Source organism: Martes martes (genome assembly GCF_963455335.1).
Source record: "Martes martes genome assembly, chromosome: 3".
Lineage (NCBI taxonomy): Eukaryota > Metazoa > Chordata > Mammalia > Carnivora > Mustelidae > Martes > Martes martes.
The window spans coordinates 126,615,969-126,638,064 of record NC_137890.1 but is presented as its reverse complement, the minus strand read 5'-3'; the positions used below and the strand labels follow the sequence as shown (position 1 = coordinate 126,638,064).

At 42.0% G+C, this 22,096-nt stretch overlaps 1 protein-coding gene across 1 annotated transcript in view; it reads right to left on the bottom strand.

Annotated features, from left to right (window-relative positions):
* Positions 1–1,187: 1,187 nt before the first annotated feature.
* The window catches only part of WIPF1 (WAS/WASL interacting protein family member 1), a 116,814-nt gene continuing 95,905 nt past the window's right edge, over positions 1,188–22,096 (bottom strand). Inside the window, exons 4-8 of the mRNA XM_080797957.1 lie at positions 16,644–16,817; positions 13,073–13,843; positions 7,945–8,157; positions 7,103–7,216; positions 1,188–3,062 (exon numbers count right to left, since the gene is read on the bottom strand). Of these exons, the coding sequence (XP_080654083.1) occupies positions 3,007–3,062; positions 7,103–7,216; positions 7,945–8,157; positions 13,073–13,843; positions 16,644–16,817 (1,328 nt within the window). The 3' untranslated portion in view covers positions 1,188–3,006. The remainder of the gene's footprint in view (positions 3,063–7,102; positions 7,217–7,944; positions 8,158–13,072; positions 13,844–16,643; positions 16,818–22,096) is intronic.

Here is a 22,096-nt window from a genome sequence, read left to right as displayed (position 1 = left end):
AAATAAAAACAACCAGTTGACACTCTTACCACTCTGCTTTTATTTATTGTCTGGCTAACTTACAAAGACACAGATGTCTATGGTAGTCTCTACCCCACCATTTAAACTGTCCTGATGATATAGATTCCAAAATGTGCATGTTTACATAGTGCAGTGGTATGAAAAACATTTGTTTTCTTTTACTGTCCCTGACTACAAACAGGGAAAAATTAATTTTGTGCCAAAAAATGTTGGGCGCTTTAACAACCATCCCATTTCTGCTACTAAATAACAAAATTGGTATTACAAGTTAAAATATAAAGGCCTAAGTTTTTACAAATATGCAAATAATCTGCTGCTTAGACATAAAAAGTCGATTTCTTTCAAATCACAAAGTAAGGCACCATTGGATTAAACATTTCTCTCGGTTTCTACTAAATAAAATGCATAGTGAAATAAATATGGAACACTGAATTTTAATACTGTAACACATTTCAATATAAAATGATATGTGAATGTTAAAATACTGTATTGCATCTTGAATACATTTATCTGGAAATATTATGGAAAAAAACCCCAAATGTAAGCCCTGATTTCAGAAAGAAAATATTCACTTTTGTGATTTGCCACAGTTGAAGATTTTAGCATAGAAATTATTCAGTTTTGGACGCAATTAGGTTGCCAACTTTCAAAAAAAGGGTATAGGTGTATTAATGAAACACTGACTTAAATATATCCCAAAACTTCTCTCTTCTGGATGAACAGCAACTTTGAGCTATGACTGTTTCAGACTTTAGGATGATACCTACAAAGCTGGGACGTACAAAGAAACTGGCCATGCTTACTAGCCCTCACAAAATTCCTTGGATGAGACTTCTCTGCCATTATTTGCTAGGAAGGCCAGATTGCATCTTTTGTGAGGTGGCTCATTAGGCTTTATCATAGGGATTTGTAACAACTGTTCATATCTGCTCAAAGAATCCCCCCCAAAAATGATGCTGCTATACTACCTGAAAAATCCTTTTTGGAAAATACTTAGCCAAGTTTGTTATACCTTTATATTTCTTGATTCCCTTTGGGCAAAGGGCCCCAAATAACTATATGAAAGACAGAAGAATGGTAGAGGAGAGGGGGAAAAACCAAGTTCTCTAACATACTAAGCCCAGGACTTTGGCAAGGAAAGTTATAAAAATACAATATATCCAAATGGGCAACTTCATAATTTATTGGATATCCCATTTATTAGAACTCTAAGTTCTTTTGCTTTTATATAAATGAAACAATTATTTACTCTATAAATAGGAATGCTTCTTTCAAATTTTTCTTTGGATTGATTTCTTGTTAGCATCTCCTGGTAATACATGAATAATACACTGAAACCATGACACAAAGTTTAAGTATACATATACATATGTGGCTGTGTGCTTTTAAAAAATAAGTAATGGTAATTTTAAACATAATCAACCATATAAAACCATATAAAATGGAAAAATTTCCCCCCAAATCTATAGCTAGATTTAAAAGTCCCAGTAACTTTTGTAAACAAAATCATACAAAAAAAGGGCAAGTCTGGCTCAATCCTATGGTCCTTTCACGGAGCTTGATTTGCATAGATCCAAGGCAAGGGATTCTCCCAATGGAGTCAAGACAAATTCTCTTCAATTTGTAGTAGCAATCTCTCTCAACCCCCTTAAACATCAGATTTAGACGTTTAGTTTTGCCCATCAACTCAAACCTGCTTCCTTCTTCCACGTTTCCAATTGGCTACCTTTTCCTGACTTTCCCCCACAGCTACAGAGCCTGCGACCCTCCCCGCTTAGAGATGCATGCTGGGCAGCAGAGGAAATGAAGGCAAGGCAGGGGTGCAATGGACAGTTAGCTCAAGGCAGCGGGCTCTGAGTCCCCAAGCCTCGGCTGGCTTTCAGTTTCCTTCTAATGGCTTTATTCCACGTGACTGTAAACCCTGTTCGATCAATTTCTGACCTTGGTACTGTGAAGCAACACCTAGATATACATATCAAGGAAAGACAGGAAATAGGGGAACAAAATCGAAGGTCAAGCTATCTGCTGAACAAGGTGTTTGGTCCTAACTTGATTTTTAGTTACTTTTTGAATTACTAAAATTCATCTTGCCTTTTTTGTTTTTGAAACAAGAGGTTTCGCACTAGTCCACATCTTCTAGACCTGTGCTGCCCGAACATGGTAGCCACTGGCCACACAGGGCTGTCGAGCCCTTGAGATGCGACTAGTCTGAATGGGGAATGTGCTCTCAATCAATGTAGGATACACATGGGATATTGAAGACTTGGTACCAAAACAGAATGTGAAATAGCTCATTAATAATTGTTATATTGATTGCAGGTTGAAATGGTAATAATTTGGGCATTAGGGTTAAATAAAATATATTAAAATTAATTTCACCTATTTTCCTTTTTTAAGGTAGCTACTAGAAATTCAAACACCGTTATATGTGGCTCACATTGTATTTCTGTTGAAGAGCTCTGTCCTAGAGCTTATCTCAGACTGCCAAAGATTGGACATCCTGTAACTGAAAAATTTTACGTGAGCCCTGAGTGCCGCAATTGCTTAGGTGGTCTGTGGTTCCTGGAATCAGACAGAAAGCCAAGCGTGCAAAAAAGTCATGGAAGCAAATAGCTCTCAGGGACTTTAATGTTAGAGTCTGTAGCAAATTAGCACTGAATGTTTGAACTTGGTTGGTTGAAAGCTAGGACACAATGCATGTCTGCCACCTTGCCACAAAAGCCTCCTGACCCCTAAGCAGCCAGCACTGGCAGGCTGTAGCTGAAGCAAGCAAGAGCTTTGAGAATATACTCAATGTAAAAAGCTAGGTGCGTTTCTTTACTGCATTCCCACACCCGCCCCCGCACACATATTCCCACATCACCCTCCCTTTCCCTACTGCCAGTATGAAGGGGGCAAGTGAAGACAAGGGGAAGAGGGTTTGCACCCTTGGAGAACAACAACAGAAGGAGCTCTCGGGCTCGGCTGGAGAAGAGCAGGCAAAGATCACCTTGGGATGGGAGGAAGTGGTGGGGCACCCCTTTCTCTTCGGTTGGATCCACCTTGATGAAAAAATAGACAAGATATAAATTTTGGTTAGAAAGCTTATGATCTCACTGTACAAACTAAAGGATGGTCACAAAAGTACCCACTATGTCACCCTCTATGACCAAGGCTGTGAAGAACAGGCACATGTGGGTGAGAAGTAAGAAATGAAGGGAAGCGAGGAAGGATCTGACTGAACATTTCTAGAGACGGATGACCCACCACTGGCTCCCAAGTACTTACCCAAAGTTAAGAAAATTAAAAAAAAATTAGTTTTCTTCTTACCACATAGTACGTGTTTATTACAGATTTAGAAAATATGGATGGGGGCACCTGGGTGGCTAAGTGAGTTAAAGCCTCTGCCTTCGGCTCCAGTCATGATCACAGGATCCTGTGATGGAGCCCCGCATCGGGCTCTCTGCTCAGCGGGGAGCCTGCTTCCCTCCCTCTCTCTCTTTGCCTGCCTCTCTGCCTACTTGTGATCTCTGTCTGTCAAATAAATAAATAAAATCTTAAAAAAAATATGGATGAGCTAAAACAAAACAGAAACTCACCAATGCCTGTACCACCCAGAGATAACCAATAACATGATGTAAATACTTTCCATTTATCTTCTATATATAAACAGCTCCCTTTTTTCTTCCCCAAATAGGATCATATATTGTCGGTCTGAATATTTTTCAGAGCTGTTACTGTTGATACATAAAATTATAAATGACACATTATATTCTATTATGTAAGTATGCTATATTTATCTAATCAGTTCCTTTTTGTTGGACATTTAGGTATCTTCTAATTTCTCAACGATGCTTTTTTGAGAGAACCGTCCTAATGGCTGTGACACTGTATTTCACTGAAGTTCTATGTGTATTCCCTTAATGATTAGTGATAGCGAGCATCTTTTCATGTGCTTTTTTGGCAATATGGATATCTTCCTCAGAGATATGTCTATGCAAGTAATCAACCCATTTTAAAAATTGGGTTTTTGTTGTTGAATCACAGGAATTCTTTATATATTCTGGATATAACTTTTTGATCAGACATATGACTTGCAAATATTTTATTCCATTTTGTGAGTTGTCTCTCTGCTCTGCTGATAGTATTCTTTTAAAAACTGCATATTCATAGGTATGAGTACTGGGTTTAAAATCCATTCACAGTTTTTTTTTTTTAAATTTTATTTATTTATTTGACAGACAGAGATCACAAGCAGGCAGAGAGGCAGGCAGAGAGAGGGGAGGAAGCAGGCTCCCTGCGGAGCACAGAGCCTGATGTGGGTCTTGATCCCAAGACCCCGGGACCATGACCTGAGCCGAAGGCAGAGGCTTTAACCCACTGAGCCACCCAGGTGCCCCCCATTCACAGTTTTTTAAATTCATTTGTCCCACATCATTTTTTTTGAGGCTCTAACAGGTTTTAGGCATGAAGCCGGGTGCTCAGACACTGTGAGCAGATCTAGCAGGGACACATGTCAGCTGAGTGGGTCCATTGTGGCTGCTGCTCTGGGGGACTCAGAAGTGGGCTGGCACTGACAGATTCTTCAGGAGGCATCTCAACAGGGATTTCCGAGACAGAACAAAAGCTCTGAGCAAGGGGAGGAGTTAGAGGAAGACACTGTCAGCTTGTTACCTTGCCTCTTCCTCTTGCCACCCCAACCGTGTCTTTTCTTGGTCCCACACCTAAAGAGAGATGTGTCTGGATAGAAACCAGGCACGTGTTGTGGGGCCTTGACCATGGCTGACATACCGTCAGTGGTCAGCGGTCGGCACCATGCAGGCTGCCCTGTGCAGAGCTGCAGTGAGACAGCAGGGCTTGGGGCTGCCTGGGGGCCCCGCCAGGCGGCCGTCCCACCCAGAGGCCCAGGCAGCTACAGGAGCAGAGCAAAACCACTCGACAGTACTTTAGTTTTTTTACAGAGATGATCTATTAAACACACAGAGCCCTAGAAATATTTAAAGCAAGTCTACAAAAACATTTTTGGGTACAGTGGACATTAATTCAACAGTTTCAGAAATATATTTAAATGCCCACCATATTTCAGGTTCAGGGTCACCTGAGGAAGATGGAGTAGTGAGAGGACAGTTCCTGTACTCGAGTTGCCTTTAGTCTTAGAGACAGCAGGGTGGGGAGGGGAATCTGTTCAGCTATGAAGTTAAAAATCTAGAGGAGGGGGGATGGTTCTGTTACTGATTTAAATATACAAAGAGTACTTAAAATAGATTAAGAATGCTTATAAGAAACCAGGAAAAATATTTAGAGCCCATATGAACAAGTCCTTAAAGTGAATTCATTTGTTATGCCCAAAAAGGAAGAGACAGAAGCCCCTCTTCATGCCACACACACACACACACACACACACACACACACACACACCCTCGAAGCTATCTGTCCCATGTGAAGACTTACTTTTCACTCTTATATAACCTTATTATAGTTATGCCTTTTTTTTTTAAATCAGCCATCATCTAGGAATGGAGTATTTTACATAAATGAGTTTCTCTAGAAATTAAACTTCTCCCTTTTCCTTTCAAGCAGCAATACTCTGTTTCCTTCTGGCATTTGTTTGTGGAAATTTTTCTTAAAACATCTAATGTTCTGAATTCTTCAGGAGTGGCACAGAGCACAATGTGACCTGGTCCTCACAGCCCAACAGAAACTCCTGTGTTGTCCTGTGCTATGACACAGAGTACAATCCCGTATCCCTGTCTCTTTGACCTAAGACTGCCACCTGTCACATCTCCCTGAAGCCACTAATTTTGCTTCTCACCAGCCTTAACTGAAGCAGCTATGATTCTATGCTCTATGGCTGGGAAACATCCAGCCACAAAGGATTGAAGAACTGGGTGCTACAGAGTCAGGAGACTCTTGAGTAGGTGTACGGAGCTCTGCCTAAGGAGTGAGGACAAGGCTAGGGACAGTTACCCGACATGTGCAAATCGCCCCCCACCCCATTTCTGGTTTGAGAGTTTGGTTCTAAATTTAAAGCTGTTACAAGTCTGAGCCGCCTCAGTGATCTATGTGTGTTTTGTGCCGATTTTTTCTTTGTTCTAACCACTTATTGTCATGGAATTTCAGTTTCTCTATTTCCTCTTCTTGTTCCCATTTTTGTTTCAATAGAGGAAAAGTAATTCACTTCTTTATGGTTGCATTGTATATTTTAGCAAAACCCAGAAAAAACCTAAATGTCCAATAATGGTAAACTAAATCACTGTATGTCGACTTGATGGGATACTATAAAATAAAAATCATGTGATAAAATGGGAAGGTATTTTACTAAGCAAAGTTATGTAAACCCCACCACCAAGAAAGTGCACTCTATACTGATAATCTTATTCTTATAATATTCTTATACTGATATTCTTAATGATAAATCAATAAGAATTATATGGATTAAAAATGAGTAGAGAACCTGGTAAAACGAAAATATGTTATGTGGTGATTTTATGGAGATTATATGGGGAGATTATGGGTATATTTAAAATTTTCACATAATGCTCTAAAATCTATAATCATAATATATTTATGACTTTATTATTATTATTTTAATATTTTATTTTTTAAAGTAATGTCTACACTCTAGGTGGGGCTCAAACTCACAACTCTGAGATCCAGAGTCGCTGTTCCACTGACTGACCCAGCCAGGTGCCCCTGATCATAATGTATCTAAAATATCAAGGCAGTTGCAGTGAGTTTTTGTTATAATTATTAAGACATTTGACTAGTCTCAAAACAAGTAGAAGACATTTGTCCTATCTTAGGAATGCCAAGATGGGGAAGTCTGTCCAAACAAGCAAAGCAATACAATTTAACCTATGAGCAAACCAAAGTTACATTGAGCTTGTGATGACACGTTAAAGTAATCGTTTCTCATATTCATTCTGGGTATCCCCATTTTCCTCATCACTTGTGGAAGGAGAGTTTACCAGAATTTAGATGGCTCCATATGGGGTTCTCTGTCCCACTCCAGGCAGGAGGCCTGGATTTCCTATATAACCCTCTCTCGTATATAACCCTATAGTAGAATGAAGCCACCTGAAGCCCTTGCAGAAATACTCACTCCGGGATTCACTTCTTGCCAGTTTACTGGGATAAGTTTTGGCTGTTGGTACATATGGCTCTGGAGGTGGCAAGTCAGAAATGGGATGGAAGTAGAATCTGCTTTCCCACTCATCTGAGGGAGAGAAACAAACAGCATCTTCAGTAACAATCTGCTACAAAGACTTACATAATGAGAGGACACAGAGAGCTGCAGAGAGCACTTCTAGTTTCATGCCTAGAAGTTTAGAGAAAACCCAGAAATGCAACAAATGTTACTGATCAGCGCATCAGTGAAATACACTGGTCAGCGAATCAAAGCAAGGACAGATCTAAGTGACTTGAACTACTGTGATTAGGACCCAGCCAGTCCCTCTTAGGACCTGGGGGCTAAAGTCTGAGATACCTTTCTTCCCACCAGCAGGCCCAGGAATAACTGGGACCCTCTCATAATCAAAGGCAGAGGAAAGCCACTTAATACCTGTAGATCATCAGGCCTCTTGCCCCAGCAAACTATTGAGAAAGGCAGGCTAAGGTAGGTAATAAGAAGATAAATGACAAAAATGACATTTTTTTAAGGGTTCTGGAATCTTCTAGAAAGTTAACTAAAATGAGAATCCAACAGTGAGAGAGGAAAACAATCAGCCTTTTTGAAAAGTGGAGGAGGAAGGATTACTACTTTGAATTTGAAATCATGGTGATCTCTAATGGATAGATACTTAGAGCAGTGCAGTGTATGAGGGTCATAGAAACAAGAAATGTTAATGCAAACACACAACACACACAAATTTACCATTTAGTGGGTGCCCTGTAGCTTGAGAATGTTCCCAAGGTCCCTTCCCCAGAGGACGGACCCCACCTCACCTTCTCCTGAAGAGTCTTGGAAGCCATTCCTAATTGATGTTGATGGTGGAGGAGGAGGAGGTGCCCCAGCGCCAGGCCTGTCGGGAGGAAGAGGAGGCCTGGGTCCACTCCTGGGACTATCTACTCCACTCCTGGAAGGCAACTGGGGGGTGGCAGGCAGGGCCCGAGAGGTGCTGCCATTTCTGCTTATTGGAGGGGGTGGTGGGAGAGGGCCTGGGACAAAAAAAAAAGGATAACATTTAGGGCAGTATCTTACATCCTACATTACTATTATCATGTCACTACCAATGTGCAGTTATTGAGCACCTGCTGGATGTATGCCCTATAATTAGAGCTTATGGAAAAATAGTGGAAACTTTCTAGGAGATTCAGCCAAGCAAGGAATAAGTACAGATAAACACAGAACTGCACATATGTACACATGTCGATATCGATAGCTAAATGGCTGTCTTGGCTTTGGGTTGTACTGAGATTAGAGATGATATGGTTAGGTTGAGAACAGGTGATAATCTGTTTATACTGACAACTATATCCTTTAAAAAAATTTTATAATCTTCTTAATAGCTACTGAATTACTGTGATATGATTCTTAGGAAATAAATGCCATTTAAAAAAATTGAAAAAAAAAGAAGCTAGTTATGAAGTTATTTTAGGTCTTCAAAGGGACTAGGCTCTTTAAATGCACGGTGGTATTGCTCATTACACAAGCATGCTTCTGTAATGCATGTGATCTGTTTCTAGGCAAAAACAGCATCAGGAAACCAACTATCAATCGTGCTGAGATTGGCAGGAGTTCCTTCTTGGTTCTTTCTCTTTGGGGAGGCGGATTAGTCAGTGTGCACGGCTGCGTACTCTGATCCTGACCCCGAACAAGCTGGTTACCACATGGAACGAAACTCTCTATATACAAAAGAGTACAAGAGGGTCATCTCACAGCACTCTTGCCAGGAATAAGTAGCTAAAAAGCAAATAAAAAGTACTATTTAAGTCTCTGAAACCATTTTTAAAAATTGCAATGGTATGGTATAATCAGAAATTTTTAAGTTCCTAAAAAAAAAAAAGAAATTCTATTTGATAATACAAAAGAAACCTGTCTTCCTTGTCCCATCTTCCAAATTCAGAGGCTATTTGGATTATGAGTAAATAAAAAAAAAAAAACAACTTGAATCTTCCCATGTAAATCAAAATGGCCTTAGTAATTATTCCTGGTCTTCAGCAGTGTGCTTCTCTTGCAAGATGCTGACATTTTATGTAAATACAACATCTTATGGTACTATAAATATAGATGTTTTTTATTAACTACAGATTCAGAATCCACCTAAAGGACCTTAAACTGAACAACCCACCCATTGCATATATCCCTGCCTGGAAGTCTTGGCCCAGACAGCTGACGGAGGTGAGAGGCATGTCTGGCCCTGGTTGGTTGGTCTCTCAAGGAGTCTTCAGTGCTTCTCCTGGTAGGGTTTGTTTATTGCTCCATCTGTTTGCCATTGCTGGGCTCCCAGTCGGGAGGAGCTGATTTACTGGGGGGGGGGAAGTATCTCACATGCTGTGGATTAATTTCACTGGTACTACCAGCGCACAGCTGTCACTAAATGCGAACTAGACTTCCAGTATTATGGGGCCTGATCGACTTGCTCTCTCTTTCTCTCTCTCTCTCTTCAAGTAAATGTTCATGCTCCTAACTCTCAAACCTTCCAGGACCCCTGCTCCAAACCTAGGCAAGCATAATAGATAAGAAAGCAGATTACACTTTTTTTTTCCTTTTGAGACAGAGTTTGCAGAACTCTCTGAGGGGAAAGGGAGAGGGAGAATCTGAAGCACACTCCTCCACTGAGCAGGAAACCCAACGCAGGGCTCGATCTCACAAGCCTGAGAACATGACTTAAGCCCCAAGCAAGAAACAGATGCTGAACTGACTGAGCCACCCATGCACCCTCAGATTTCAACTTCTTGTAATAATAGCAACAAACCATCATTTATTGAATGCTGTTACATGCTAAGAATTAAGATAACCACTATACACACTTGTCTCGCTTAATTCTTACAGCAACCCTGAGAGGTGAAGGGACACAGAAGAGGCTGCTGGTGTTGGAAGGGTAAAAACCTCAAGTCAGGTTTTGTCAAGACTCCAAATATGTCAAATTCTAAAGCCCACACTCCTAACAATAAAGCCAGGCCTCCTCTCAAAATACCTTGATGACCTCTCATAAGATCCTGTGGGAATGAAAGTTGGTAGGAATTTTCTAGAGGTCAGTTTGGAAGTACCTATGAAATTTATAGATTACTATGCATACCTGCTCACCAAAATATTCCATTTTGAGGAATTAATCCAAAGGAAATACATAGAAGTGTGCAAAAATATTTAGCTACAAGAATATATTCCTTGCATTATCTGCAACAGTAAAAATCTAGAGATGGTTTGAATGAATAAATAAAGGTAAATGTGTAGGATCTAATATTATGCAGCCATTAGAAGTCAGGCTGTACAAGAATAGTTTATAATCCTATCAGAAAATGTTAATGAGATTGATAAATAAAAAGCAAATAACCAAACAGTATGTATACTGTGATACTGATTTTGTAAACATAAATATATGTTTATATATATATGTATATATAAACACACACACGTTTTACTTATTTTTTCTTTTTTTTTTAAAGTGAGCTCTATGCCCAAGTGGGGCTTGACCTCATGACCCCAAGATCAGAATTGCATACTCTACCGACTGAGCCAGTCAGGCATCCCTCTCAAAACATACATTTTAAAAAGGCTGAAAGGATAATAAAAAATGTTATGATTACTTCTGGGTGGTGGTGGTAGGATTATAGATCATTTTTGTTTTCTTTATACTTTTCTGTATTTTCCATAATAAACAGACATGACTTATATAATCGAAAGAAATAACATTACAACTATATGTCATAGCCTGTCCTATTTTGGGGAAGATTTAATCTGTTGACTTGTCCATTTGGTAGAACCATGCAAACAGCTCCTTAGTCACTTTGGGGGAATACCACTAGCTGTTGGATAAGAAGAAAATGCTGCATTTCATTCATCTATCTGTTCTCGCTTGTTCTCTGAAGACTACTTAATGAGGTGCCATGATGTGTAGGGATTGGATTGAAGCGACTGGTACTAGCTTTTTATATTTGTTGCCTACTGTCTGAGGCAGAGCAGTTTGAAGTAATGCTTCTCAAACTTTGCAGCACATTATAATCACAGGGGAGCCTCCAGATATCTTGATGCCCAGTCTGTAACCCAGAGCAATGAAACCAGAAACCCTGGGGAAGGGACCCAGCACGGTTTTTAAAGCTCTCCAGGTGATTCTAGCCCGTGGTCACCTTTGAGGACTACTGATTTAAAGAGTGGTGTTTAGGGGCGCCTGGGTGGCTCAGTTGGTTAAGTGTCTGCCTTCAGCTCAGGTCATGATCTCAGGGTCCTGGAATCAAGCCCCGCATCGGGCTCCTTGCTCAGTGGGGAGCCTGCTTCTCCCTCTGCCCCTCTCCCTGCTTGTATTTCCTCTGTCAAATAAATAAATAAAATCTTAGGGGTGCCTGGGTGGCTCAGTGGGTTAAAGCCTCTGCCTTCAGCTCAGGTCATGATCCCGGGATCCTGGGATCGAGCCCCGCATCGGGCTCTCTGCTCAGCAGGGAGCCTGCTTCCTCCTCTCTCTCTGCCTGCCTCTCTGCCTACTTGTGATCTCTGTCAAATGAATAAATAAAATCTTTAAAATAATAAATAAATAAAATCTTTAAAAAAAAAAAGAGTTGTGTTTATTAGGTTCTTGTGGTCACAGGGCAAAAGGTTAGCTTCTCCTAAAGAAAAAGACACCCAATTTCCAGGCATCTTATATAATAATAATAAGGTTAAATTAAGAACATATATGGTCCTACTATACCCATCAATAACCACTGTGAAATAAAAAGCACCTATTATAATTAGGAGAGAGTTCAAGTTCTAGGGAATTCTCACTTCATTTCATTTCATAAAGTCTCAAAGTTCTTCACTTAGATCCAGCTTTCTCAGCCTGGGGCGTGGGGCACAGACAAGCGGCAGCAGGGCCTTCAATCCATGAAATAGCACGCAGATTTTGAGTTGTACTTATGAGCATTTTCACGAACAAAAGTCCTCTACCTTTTTTTTTTTTTTGAACATTTTATTTATTTATTTGACAGAGACACAATGAGAGGCAGAGAGAGGGAAAACAGCAGGGGGAGTGGGAGAAGGAAAGGCAGGCTTCCTGCTGAGCAGAGAGTCCAGTGCCGGGCTCGATCCCAGGACCCTGAGATTATGACCTGAGCTGAAGGCAGACGCTTAACCCACTGAGCCACCCAGCTGCCCCAAGGCCTCTACCTTTATCTGATTCTCCAAGGGATTTATGTGCCAAAGGTGTTAACAAACAGCAAAATGGGCTCTAACACTTGTCTTTAATGATTAGGGACATGGCTCAAAGCTTGACAGATGGAGAGAGCAGTACAAGAAAAGTTCATTAGCTCTTAGATAGCTACTCTTCTTGTTGGAATAATGGATGCTTTTACAGGAGATGCGAATTTAGTTCCCCAATTAAGACAGCTGATATTCACTTTAGGAAAGTCAGGGCAGTATTGTGGCGAGCACATTTCAGAATTGGAGGTGAAAGTTCTGGTCTCTTCTTATTAACTAGCTGGTGATTATTTGCCTTTATAAGTTAGTCAGGGTGTCTGGGTGGCTCAGTAGGTTAAGCGTCTGCCTTCGGCTCAGGTCCTGATTCCAGGGTCCTGGGATCGAGTCCCACAGTTGGACTCCTTGTTCAGTGGGGAGTCTGCTTCTCCCTCTCGCTCTGCTCTTCCCCGCCCACTTACTCATAATCTCTCTCCCTCTCTCTCAAATAAATAAATAAAATCTTAAAAAAAAAAAAGTTAGTCTCTTCATCTCTAAAATGCAGACAGAAATTGTAATCCCACTTTCCTCAGAGGCTCACATGAGGTCAGGGTGAAGTCAGCCACAGTAAGTGTCACTTAAGAGATTAGAGCAGTCTGAGAGTTTACTTAAGCTTCTGTCAGACTCCCTTTGCTTATATGATGATTAGTGACACGGGAACAGGCTGGGCTGTAGGAAGACATACTCCATCCCGGTGTGACATACCTGATCTCCCCGGTGGGTCCCTCACCGGAGGAGGGGGTCTCTCACTGGGTGGGGGAGGAAGAGGGCCTGATCGTCCTGGTGAAGGTAACGGGGTTGTAGACGGAGTAAGAGACAAATTCCTCTGTGGGAGTCTTGGGGTTTCATCAGTGCCACTGGAACCGGGAGGCAGGGGAGGAGGGCCGGGCCTGCTTGGTGGCGGCGGTGGAGGTGGGGCCTGTGAGGAGGAGGAAGGCCTCGGGGTAGAAGGCACGGGGGGCTTGCTGTTCTGAGGGGGAGGCGGTGGGACCGCTTCCCTGTGGATGGAGGGCCTGTTGCCCACTGGAGGAGGCGGAGGGGGGGGTTTGTCCTCCAAGGCCCTGCTGGGGGTCGGGGGCAGGGGAGGCCTGTTGGAGAAGGGCGAGGAGGAACTTGAGGGTGTCTGGCGGACGGAGCCTCCTCCAAAAGCAGCACCTCGGTTTCCAGGGAAGGGGGGAGGGGTGGGCCCAGGACTGGGCTGCCTGGGGGCCCCAGGCACTGGTAGGGAGCCCCGGTTGTGCAGACTTGATTGAATGGGTCTTGGTGTGTTGGGAACTGGAGGGGGAATGCTATCAGGCTTTGAGCCCACGTCGGGCCTCGGGGGAGGCATTCGACTCCTCTGAGGCTCTGGGGGACCACTTCTGTGGCCAGGAGAAGGTACAGGAAACCTCCCTGGGCCACTTGGGGGTGAGAAAGGCTTAGCAGATGTGGCTCTTCCTCCTGGTGGCAAAATCGGGGGTCGGCTTCCTCCAGAATCTGAAGAACAGGGGAAAAAAAGTCCAGTTAGAAAATTAGGACCCCCTCTCAAAGGAATCAGAGAACTAGAGTGTATTCTCAGCTACTGGATGGAAGTCCTTTCCTAGATGCTCTAAAGTATATAGCTATTATTTATATAAATCAGGTTCTGGTGGTTCTTCCGGGGGACAGAAGAACAGATCACAGATCCCTGTGCACCTGCTAGTTCCAGGTCCTATAACCTGTCAGCTGGCAAAAAGATGCCGGAGAGCCCTCTTGGCATTAGAACCAGGATTAAGTTGTCAGTGGTTCGGGAGAGCTCCCCATTCATCATGAGAAGAAAAGGACAGGATGGTGTTGGCATGTGGGATTTCTGCTAATGATTTTCTTTCCTCCCTATCAAACATCCCTGTCCTCCTGCTGTACCTCGCAGGTTCGAAAAAATAACATAGCCATGTTAGGTGAAAAATTAGTTATCTCAAGGTAAATCTCCATTGGGGAGGGCTTACCCAGTCCCTTTGAATAAATTTCCCAAGAGAAGGTGGAAGAATGTCATGGAAGAATCGTTAACTGAAATAAGAAAGAACTAACAAAGGAAAAAGAAATGGTCAGAGTTTGATTGAAAGACTTGACACCGGTGGTTGGTCTTAATCTGCAAAGAAGCAGGCGAACTACACAAGTTCTTTTCCTTACTGAATCACCTTCCACGTCAACACTATTATGTAATTAATATTAAACTGCTTTGGATCAACAGAAGGAAACAAAGTTATGGAAAAATTCAAATCACCACCCCAGAATCTCTTGGAACCTAAGGTAATTCTCAAAAAATGGTGACCCTGGAAACTTCTACCACTTCAACTGGGAGTTAATTAATATACCAAATATTAATTGAGTACCAGCTATATACCAGCCATTACTCTAGATGCTAACTCCAGAAGAATATACAGAATTAGAAAAAAATCCTGCTCTCCTGTGGCTTACATTCTTGCGGGAGAGATAAATAATGAACCGGCAATCATATAAACATTTGCAGATAGTTGTAAGTACTGAAAAGAAACTGAAATAGGTTGAGATGGAAAGACCAGATAGATGGGGTGGCTGGCTGGGGATGGCTTTTTTGAAGATACGACATTTGAGCTGAGGCCGGCTATAGAAAGATAGGGAAGAAGGTGCTTTATGCAGAGAGCCAGCAGGTGCAAAGGCCCTGGAATGGGAATGAGCTTCAAGTTGAAAAACCCAGGCCTGTGTGCCTGGCACAGCGAGCATGGAGAAGCTAGCAAGCGGACCCTGAGTGGCCAGCAAGGGCCAGGTCATAAGGACCCTTATAAAGCAGAGGACTTCAGACTTTTTTTTTTTTTTAAAGACTATTTATTTGCGAGAAAGAGAGAGAGAGGGGGAGAACATGGTGGGGGGCAGGGGAAGGAGCAAAGAGAGAAGGAGAAGCAGACTTCCAGCTGAGACAGGAGCCAGGACTCTGGGATCATGACTTGAGCCAAAGGCAGACACTTAACGGACTCAGCCAGCCCAGGTGCCCCCCAGAGGACTTCAGATTTCACCCAAGGCACGATGAGAGACATTTGGATGGATTCATACAGCGGAGTAACATGAACTCTAGAGAGAATTTATTTCAACTTCCGTACTAGAAGAAAAATGTGTTTCCCTTGACTGTGTGGTATATTTCTAGGCCACCAACCTGTGATAAATTGTATCGGATTTAAGCTGGGTTATTAGCCATGTGTACATCACATGGACAGTGTTCACTATGTGGACGGTACACTAGGCTGATGTGTACATTTAGTACACCATTTTGTGCACGAACATAATTCCTTCTTCACGTTATGAATTTATTTCCAGTTGTCTTTTGCCTTAATTTCTTCACCTGTTGTTAAAGCACTGAATGTCTGCATTTGTCAGCTGCCTCAGTCCTTCTGGTGGGTTTTAAGTAAGTAAATTTAAATGTGAATGTAGGTCTGGCAAGACAGAATCTCTCATATTAAGTATCTTTCTAGATTTTGACCATCCAACACTAAATAGTCAGCTAACCATGAGGATTTAGTGGTTTTGTCTTTATATGATTGTGAGAATTTCACACTTTCACAGGAGACATACGAAACGATCACAGAATTAGAAATAAAAGTCTTCTAACACAACAAACATTAATACCAAAAGTTTATGGTAAAACTTATTGAGCCTCATGTACTTCATAAGGTTTTTTATTTGGGCATGACCAGTTTCCATTTTTCTCTCTGCCATTAGGTTCAAGACAATCCCATAGGACTCGTTTCCATGTGTCTGTGCAGACAATATTTAGAATCACTGGCCCTCAAATGCCAGATGTCTGTCATGCAAAACACCTTTCTAGATTTAGTGAGACATGTAATTATATTCCGTATAACACGCTCCACAGTGTTTTGGAAAGTGGCTCACAGGTATTTTCCATACTAGACAGCTGGGTCAGGCTGCCTCACAGAGAAAAGGTGAATGTGCCAGGTCACCAGGCAGACCTTCCAGCGGTGGCCAGTTCCATTTGCTCCTCCTGTTCCTTCCCACTCTAGCTCACCCTTTAGAAGAGTACAAAATAGTACAAGTTACCCCGAGGACACAGGGCAAATATTTAACAGCTCCATGGAGTGGTCTGATTTTGATTTAAGGAAAAAAAAAAAAAAGGATGCTAAATAGAGTCTTTCTTATAAAACAGTGTTACCATTTCAAGCAATCTAAAATGTTTTAAAGGGCACAGTGCCTTAGAGAGGATGCCAAGCCTCCAAACCATGGAACTCGGCCTCACCTTGTTGCTAAGAGACAAAGAAACTCTCCTTACCACCATCCCTGTTGGCTGTGGATCTCAGCTTCGGCATCCCAGCCTGGAACAGTCCTCCCAAGCCAGGTGGGGCACCCCCTCCAAAACTGCCGCCGCCGCCGCCGCCGCTGCCGCCACCACCACCACCGAAGCCACCACTGCCACCACCGCCACCAGCACCGGCTCCTTTAGGTTCTGCAGAAGGAAGGAAACACTCTCTTCGCTGTGTATGAAAACAGCACCAGAGTACAGCCTGAGCCCAAGTACACAATAAACAATGCGGGTCAAACAGGGAGCTGGCTCCAACTGGGCCTGTGCGGGACTCCTGGGATTTCATGAAAAAGCAGTATTTTAACAATTCACCCTACCCCTGGTCAGAAAAGGAGGGGTTTTGCTTTTCACTCCAGGGCGGTCCCAGGCCCCACAGCAGGAGAATTAGTGATAGATGATGCCTTGCCCCCATGCTCCCTGCTTGGCTAGCTGCTGTATGAGTTATTACCTGTATCCTAAGATTTGACAAAGAAAAGAATCTTCAAAGAAAGCAAGTCCCAAAGGAGGGGGAGATATAATAAAAGGTGGTAAAAAAGGAGAATCGTAAAAATAAAGGGAAGAAAATAAAATATCCCATAATTTTGGAAATTTATACACTACTTTGGTGTATTTTTTCCTGCTAGTACTTTTTCATTTTATATTTTTTTCCTCAAGATTAAGACCAAATTCACTAAACAGCTTTTAGCCTGCTCTTTTCACTTAACACTTTATTGTTAGCGTTCCCATGTCATCAAATACTCTTTGAAAACATGAGTTTAAGGGACCACATTGTGTTTTAGGGCATGAATATATTGTGGTTCTTTTGACCATCTATTTATTTGATGACCTTATGGTTTGATTTCAATTTTCTAATAGCATAAAGCCCAACAGTAGGCTTAAACATTTTTAAAAACTCCCTGCAGTTGAAGATGGTACAAAAATTTTGTTTTATTTTGTATTTACTTCCCCAAGCCTGTGGAGCATTCTGAAATGAGTAAATAGACAACAATGTAAAGAAAGAAAAAAAAGAAAAGAAAGAAAAAGAAAGTAAAAAGATTACTAAGTATCCCGTCTAGCCTTTCGGGTTACTTCCCTTGTCTATGACATATTTTACAACTCTGTAAGTTGCAGAAACCTGATAATAATTGTCCATAGGAATGTAAAATAGTTGTGTTCAGTGGCAGGCAATTGACTTCACATAGGTTTACCTATCTGTAAATTCATTTCAGCTCTGATGTGTGTGGTACTTTGAACTCTCCTTTGCACTGGTAACATTATACTACTTCCCTCAGTAGTTAATGATTTAAATAAAATATTTGACATATGTTTGTTTTATATCTATATGAGAGCCATGACTATAACCCTTTTTAAAGAAGTGTCTCATACAATTTATGACGTATGTATGTATGTTTGTATGTATGAGGTTTAACATTGTTTAAAGTTTTACCCCTGGAAAACCTTCTAGAGTCTTTGACAGGCAGTATGAAATCTACAAATCAATAAGGGAAGACTGACACTTTTATGATATTTAGACTGTATGGAAACATGGTATACTCTCCCATGTCTTCTGGTACATTCAGTCAAGTTTTATAATTTTTCCTGATATGGGTCACATATGCTTCTTGTTAAGGTTACTTTGATACGTTTTTGTTTGTTGAAACTGTGAAAGGGGTGTTTGCTCCCTTTTGTAATTGGTTATCATTGGCATCAGAAAATTTCGGGGCACCTGGGTGGCTCAGTGGGTTAAGCCTCTGCCTTCAGCTCAGGTTATGATCTCAGGGTCCTGGGGTTGAGCCCTGCATCTGGCTCTCTGCTCAGCAGGGAACCTGCGTCCCCCTCTCTCTCTGCCTGCTGTTCTGCCTACTTGTGATCTCTCTCACTCTGTCAAATAAATAAAAAAAATCCTTAAAAGAAAATTTCATTTGACATCTAATAAACCATTCTGCTAATATTTTCTAAATTAAAATTTATTAAAAAATTATTATCTTGGATTTTCTACTAGACATAAGGTCTCCAAATAATAAAGGTTTTGCTTCCTCTTGTATCTTATCTTTGTTCTAGTTTATATAAGTAATTACTTTGATGACTGAACTTCCATATGATATAAATTATTAATATTGCTACAGGCAACCATAGTTTACTTTTAATGAGCACGCCTTTAACCCGGAAACTACTGGCACTTTAGGGCAGATAGTTCTTTGTGGGTGGCTGTCTTGTTCTCTGTAGAATGTTTCCAGCATGCCTGGCCTTCACCCACTAGATGTCAGTAGGAACCCCACCTTGGCTAACTTGTGACAACTAAAAATGCCTCCAGACATTGCCACAGGTCCCCTGGGACACTGATAGATAGCTTTCTTTTTGTGTTTGTGCTGCCTTGGTCAAGTTTGAGGTTAGGACCATGTGAATCCCATTATATCGATCAGATAGCTTTTCCTTTCTTCCTATGTTTGGGAATGATTTGTATAGCCTTTGAATAAGCTGTTTCTTAAAATCTGGAAGAATTCACTGATAAAGTCATCTGGCTCTAAAGCTTTTTAGAGAGAAAGCTAGAAAAAGTGTTCAACTTCGCCTTGCTTGTTGAAGCCTCATGAGTGAATTTTGGTAAATTTATGCTTTTTGTAAAAAATTAATTTCTTTAAGATTTTAACATGTTTTAGCATATAAATGCATCACAGCATCCTTAATTTTGAAAAAACCTGTGTTAAATCTCTCACTAATCTATGCTGAGTCCTACTTTTATTCATTTGTGTTTTCTTTTCTTCTCGATTAGACTGATCCTAAGCCTGTGTTAGCTCTGCATTTTTTTTTAGGGGTGGAGCTTTCTGAGATACCTTTGGGAGATCTGCTGATAGAAGAAATAACCTGATCACGAACTGACAAGGATTACCTCATCTAACAAATCAAATTACAATAACAATTTCCAGAATTATATGCAAAATGGCTCCTGTTACAAAATTACAATTTTTTAAACCTTTTCTTTTTTTTTTTTAAGATTTTATTTATTTATTTGTCAGAGAGAGTGAGCACAGGCAGACAGAGAAGCAGGCAGAGGCAGAGGGAGTAGCAGACTCCCTGCCAAGCAAGGAGCCCGATGTGGGACTCAATCTCAGGACCCTGGGATCATGACCTGAGCTGAAGGTAGCCGCTTAACCACCCAGGCGTCCCTACAATTTTTTTTTTTTAAAGATTTATTTATTTATTTATTTGACAGACAGAAATCACAAGTAGGCAGAGACACAGGCAGAGAGAAAGAGGAGGAAGCAGGCTCCCGGTGGAGCAGAGAACCCGATGTGGGGCTCGATCCCAGGACCCTGGGACCATGACCTGAGCTGAAGGCAGAGGCTCCAACCCACTGAGCCACCCAGGTGCCCCTACAATTTTTTTTTACTAATTTTAATTATTACCAATAATAATAATAATATGCTCTTGACACAAATATTACTCATTAATTAATGATAAATTTTGGAATGCTGCATTTAAATAGGATACCTTTACATGGCGGTGGACATTCAAAGAGACTGATGCACTATCAGATATCATTCATCGGTGTTCTTAACCTGGACCTTTGGAGCATCTTTCAGAGAGAAAAGCTAAAGTAGTTGATGATCGCTCACTGGCTCCTGGTCACTTCCTTAGGAATCACACTACAGGACAAGGCTGAAATAAGAGCTTTATCCTGCATAACCAGGGTCAACATTTTGACATAGAACCCAGGGAGGCTTCAGCTGCAAACAAGTATAAAACTATGGGTGGACCATGCCACTTACAGAGCCCATGACCACAGTGCCTGTGTCCGCTAAGTGCACGGACAACAGGGCATGAGCTGGGTTGCATCTTGTGTCCATGAAGCAAAGTGCGTTCATAAATATCACTGAACCACTGGAAGGGAGAAGAGCTAACATTTTTTTCCATTTAATGGCAGGAGAAGGGGACCTTGAAGAATACAGTGAGTTTCTAATAGTGGATTCTGGAATAGGCCACCGACTGTCCAGTGTCCTTAGTATCAGTGGGGAATTCACCTCTACCTCTCTCAAGCCCCTGGCTCCTCCTCCTGGGGGAAAGAATGACTGAGCTGTGTCCCAGATGTCAGCAGTGTGCGGAGCGCCTCTGGCCCCATACGTTGCACCGGGACTCAGACAGCTTTGGACCAAGGCTCCCCAGAGGTAAGTGGTGCTGGGGTCCCTTCAGGGAGAATTTTGTGACACCAATCAGGAGGATTAAGGGATTATAAAATAACCTGATCAGTTTCATAAGCTTTTTTTTAAAAAAAGTTGCCGAGAGAGAGAGAGAGAGAGCAAGAGAGGGAACACAAGCAGGGGGAGAGGAGGAGGGGAAGCAGGCTCCCCCCTGAGCAGGGGGCCCAATGCGGGGCTCCATCCCAGGACCCTGGGACCATGACCTGAGCCCAAGGCAGACGCCTAACGACTGAGCCACCCAGCGCCCCTCGTGGACATTTTGACTAAGAGGTAACTGTGTCCAGTCAAGGTTAAAAGTCCCCATAGTTTCTTCTGGAGAATGGTGTACTCTCTCCCCTGCAACACACAACCTGACACAGCAGAGCAATGTGCAAAAGCCTTTGTCTTGGTCTTCCTCTTTTCCATTTTCCCCCCATACTAATGTTCTCACCTAACTCTGAGCCACCTTTCTTCTCTACTCATTAGGTGCTTTTCCTAGAAATTCTTCCTAAACACTTCTACTCCTCAACTTGGCTAAAATCCTGCATCCACTGGTCACCATCTACAAAGCTCCCTGTGGTGATTTTTGGAAAGTCAGTCTATTTCCTGTTGAGTCCGAATGGGATCTGAGTGTAGGATATGGGTAGCCAGCAGTGGAAGGGTCTAGGAATGTGAGGAGACAGTTTCAAGGCCTGGTTATTAACTACCAGTAGATTCAAGTCATGGATACATTTTCATTCTGTGGTAAATGTTAACAGGAGTTCTGTGTTGTGGGTACCTGCTTGTTTCTACATCCCCTGGCTTGTTCTCGAAAGTTCCTCAGACTTACGATGGGTAGATAAGCAAAGTTGTGATCTCATTTCCTCTCTCTCTCCCAGCTCCTGAAAATCATATCTTACACTTGAATGACACATCCCAGCCCACAGAACACTTTTGCATTGTCTCGTCTGCTGCTCACAGCAAACTGTTGAGGGCAGCAGAACAGCCATTATCTCCATTTTACACCTAAAGACAATAAGGTGTGGAGATGGTTAAGTGATGGATGTGCCAGAACTCGAACCTACACCTGTTGATTCCAAGGCTGGGGCTCTTTCCGTATTTCATGCAGCCTTTTGATCTGTGGTGCAAAGAGTAACGGGTTAACTTCCAGAAAGTGTGGTGAATAATTCAGAGAATCGCTGCTGTGTGTGTCTTGGACAAAGAATTATTATACTGGCTTCCTGCAGCATTAGAGGGAACCCAAGCCAGAGCTGTGGCCACAATGAGTGA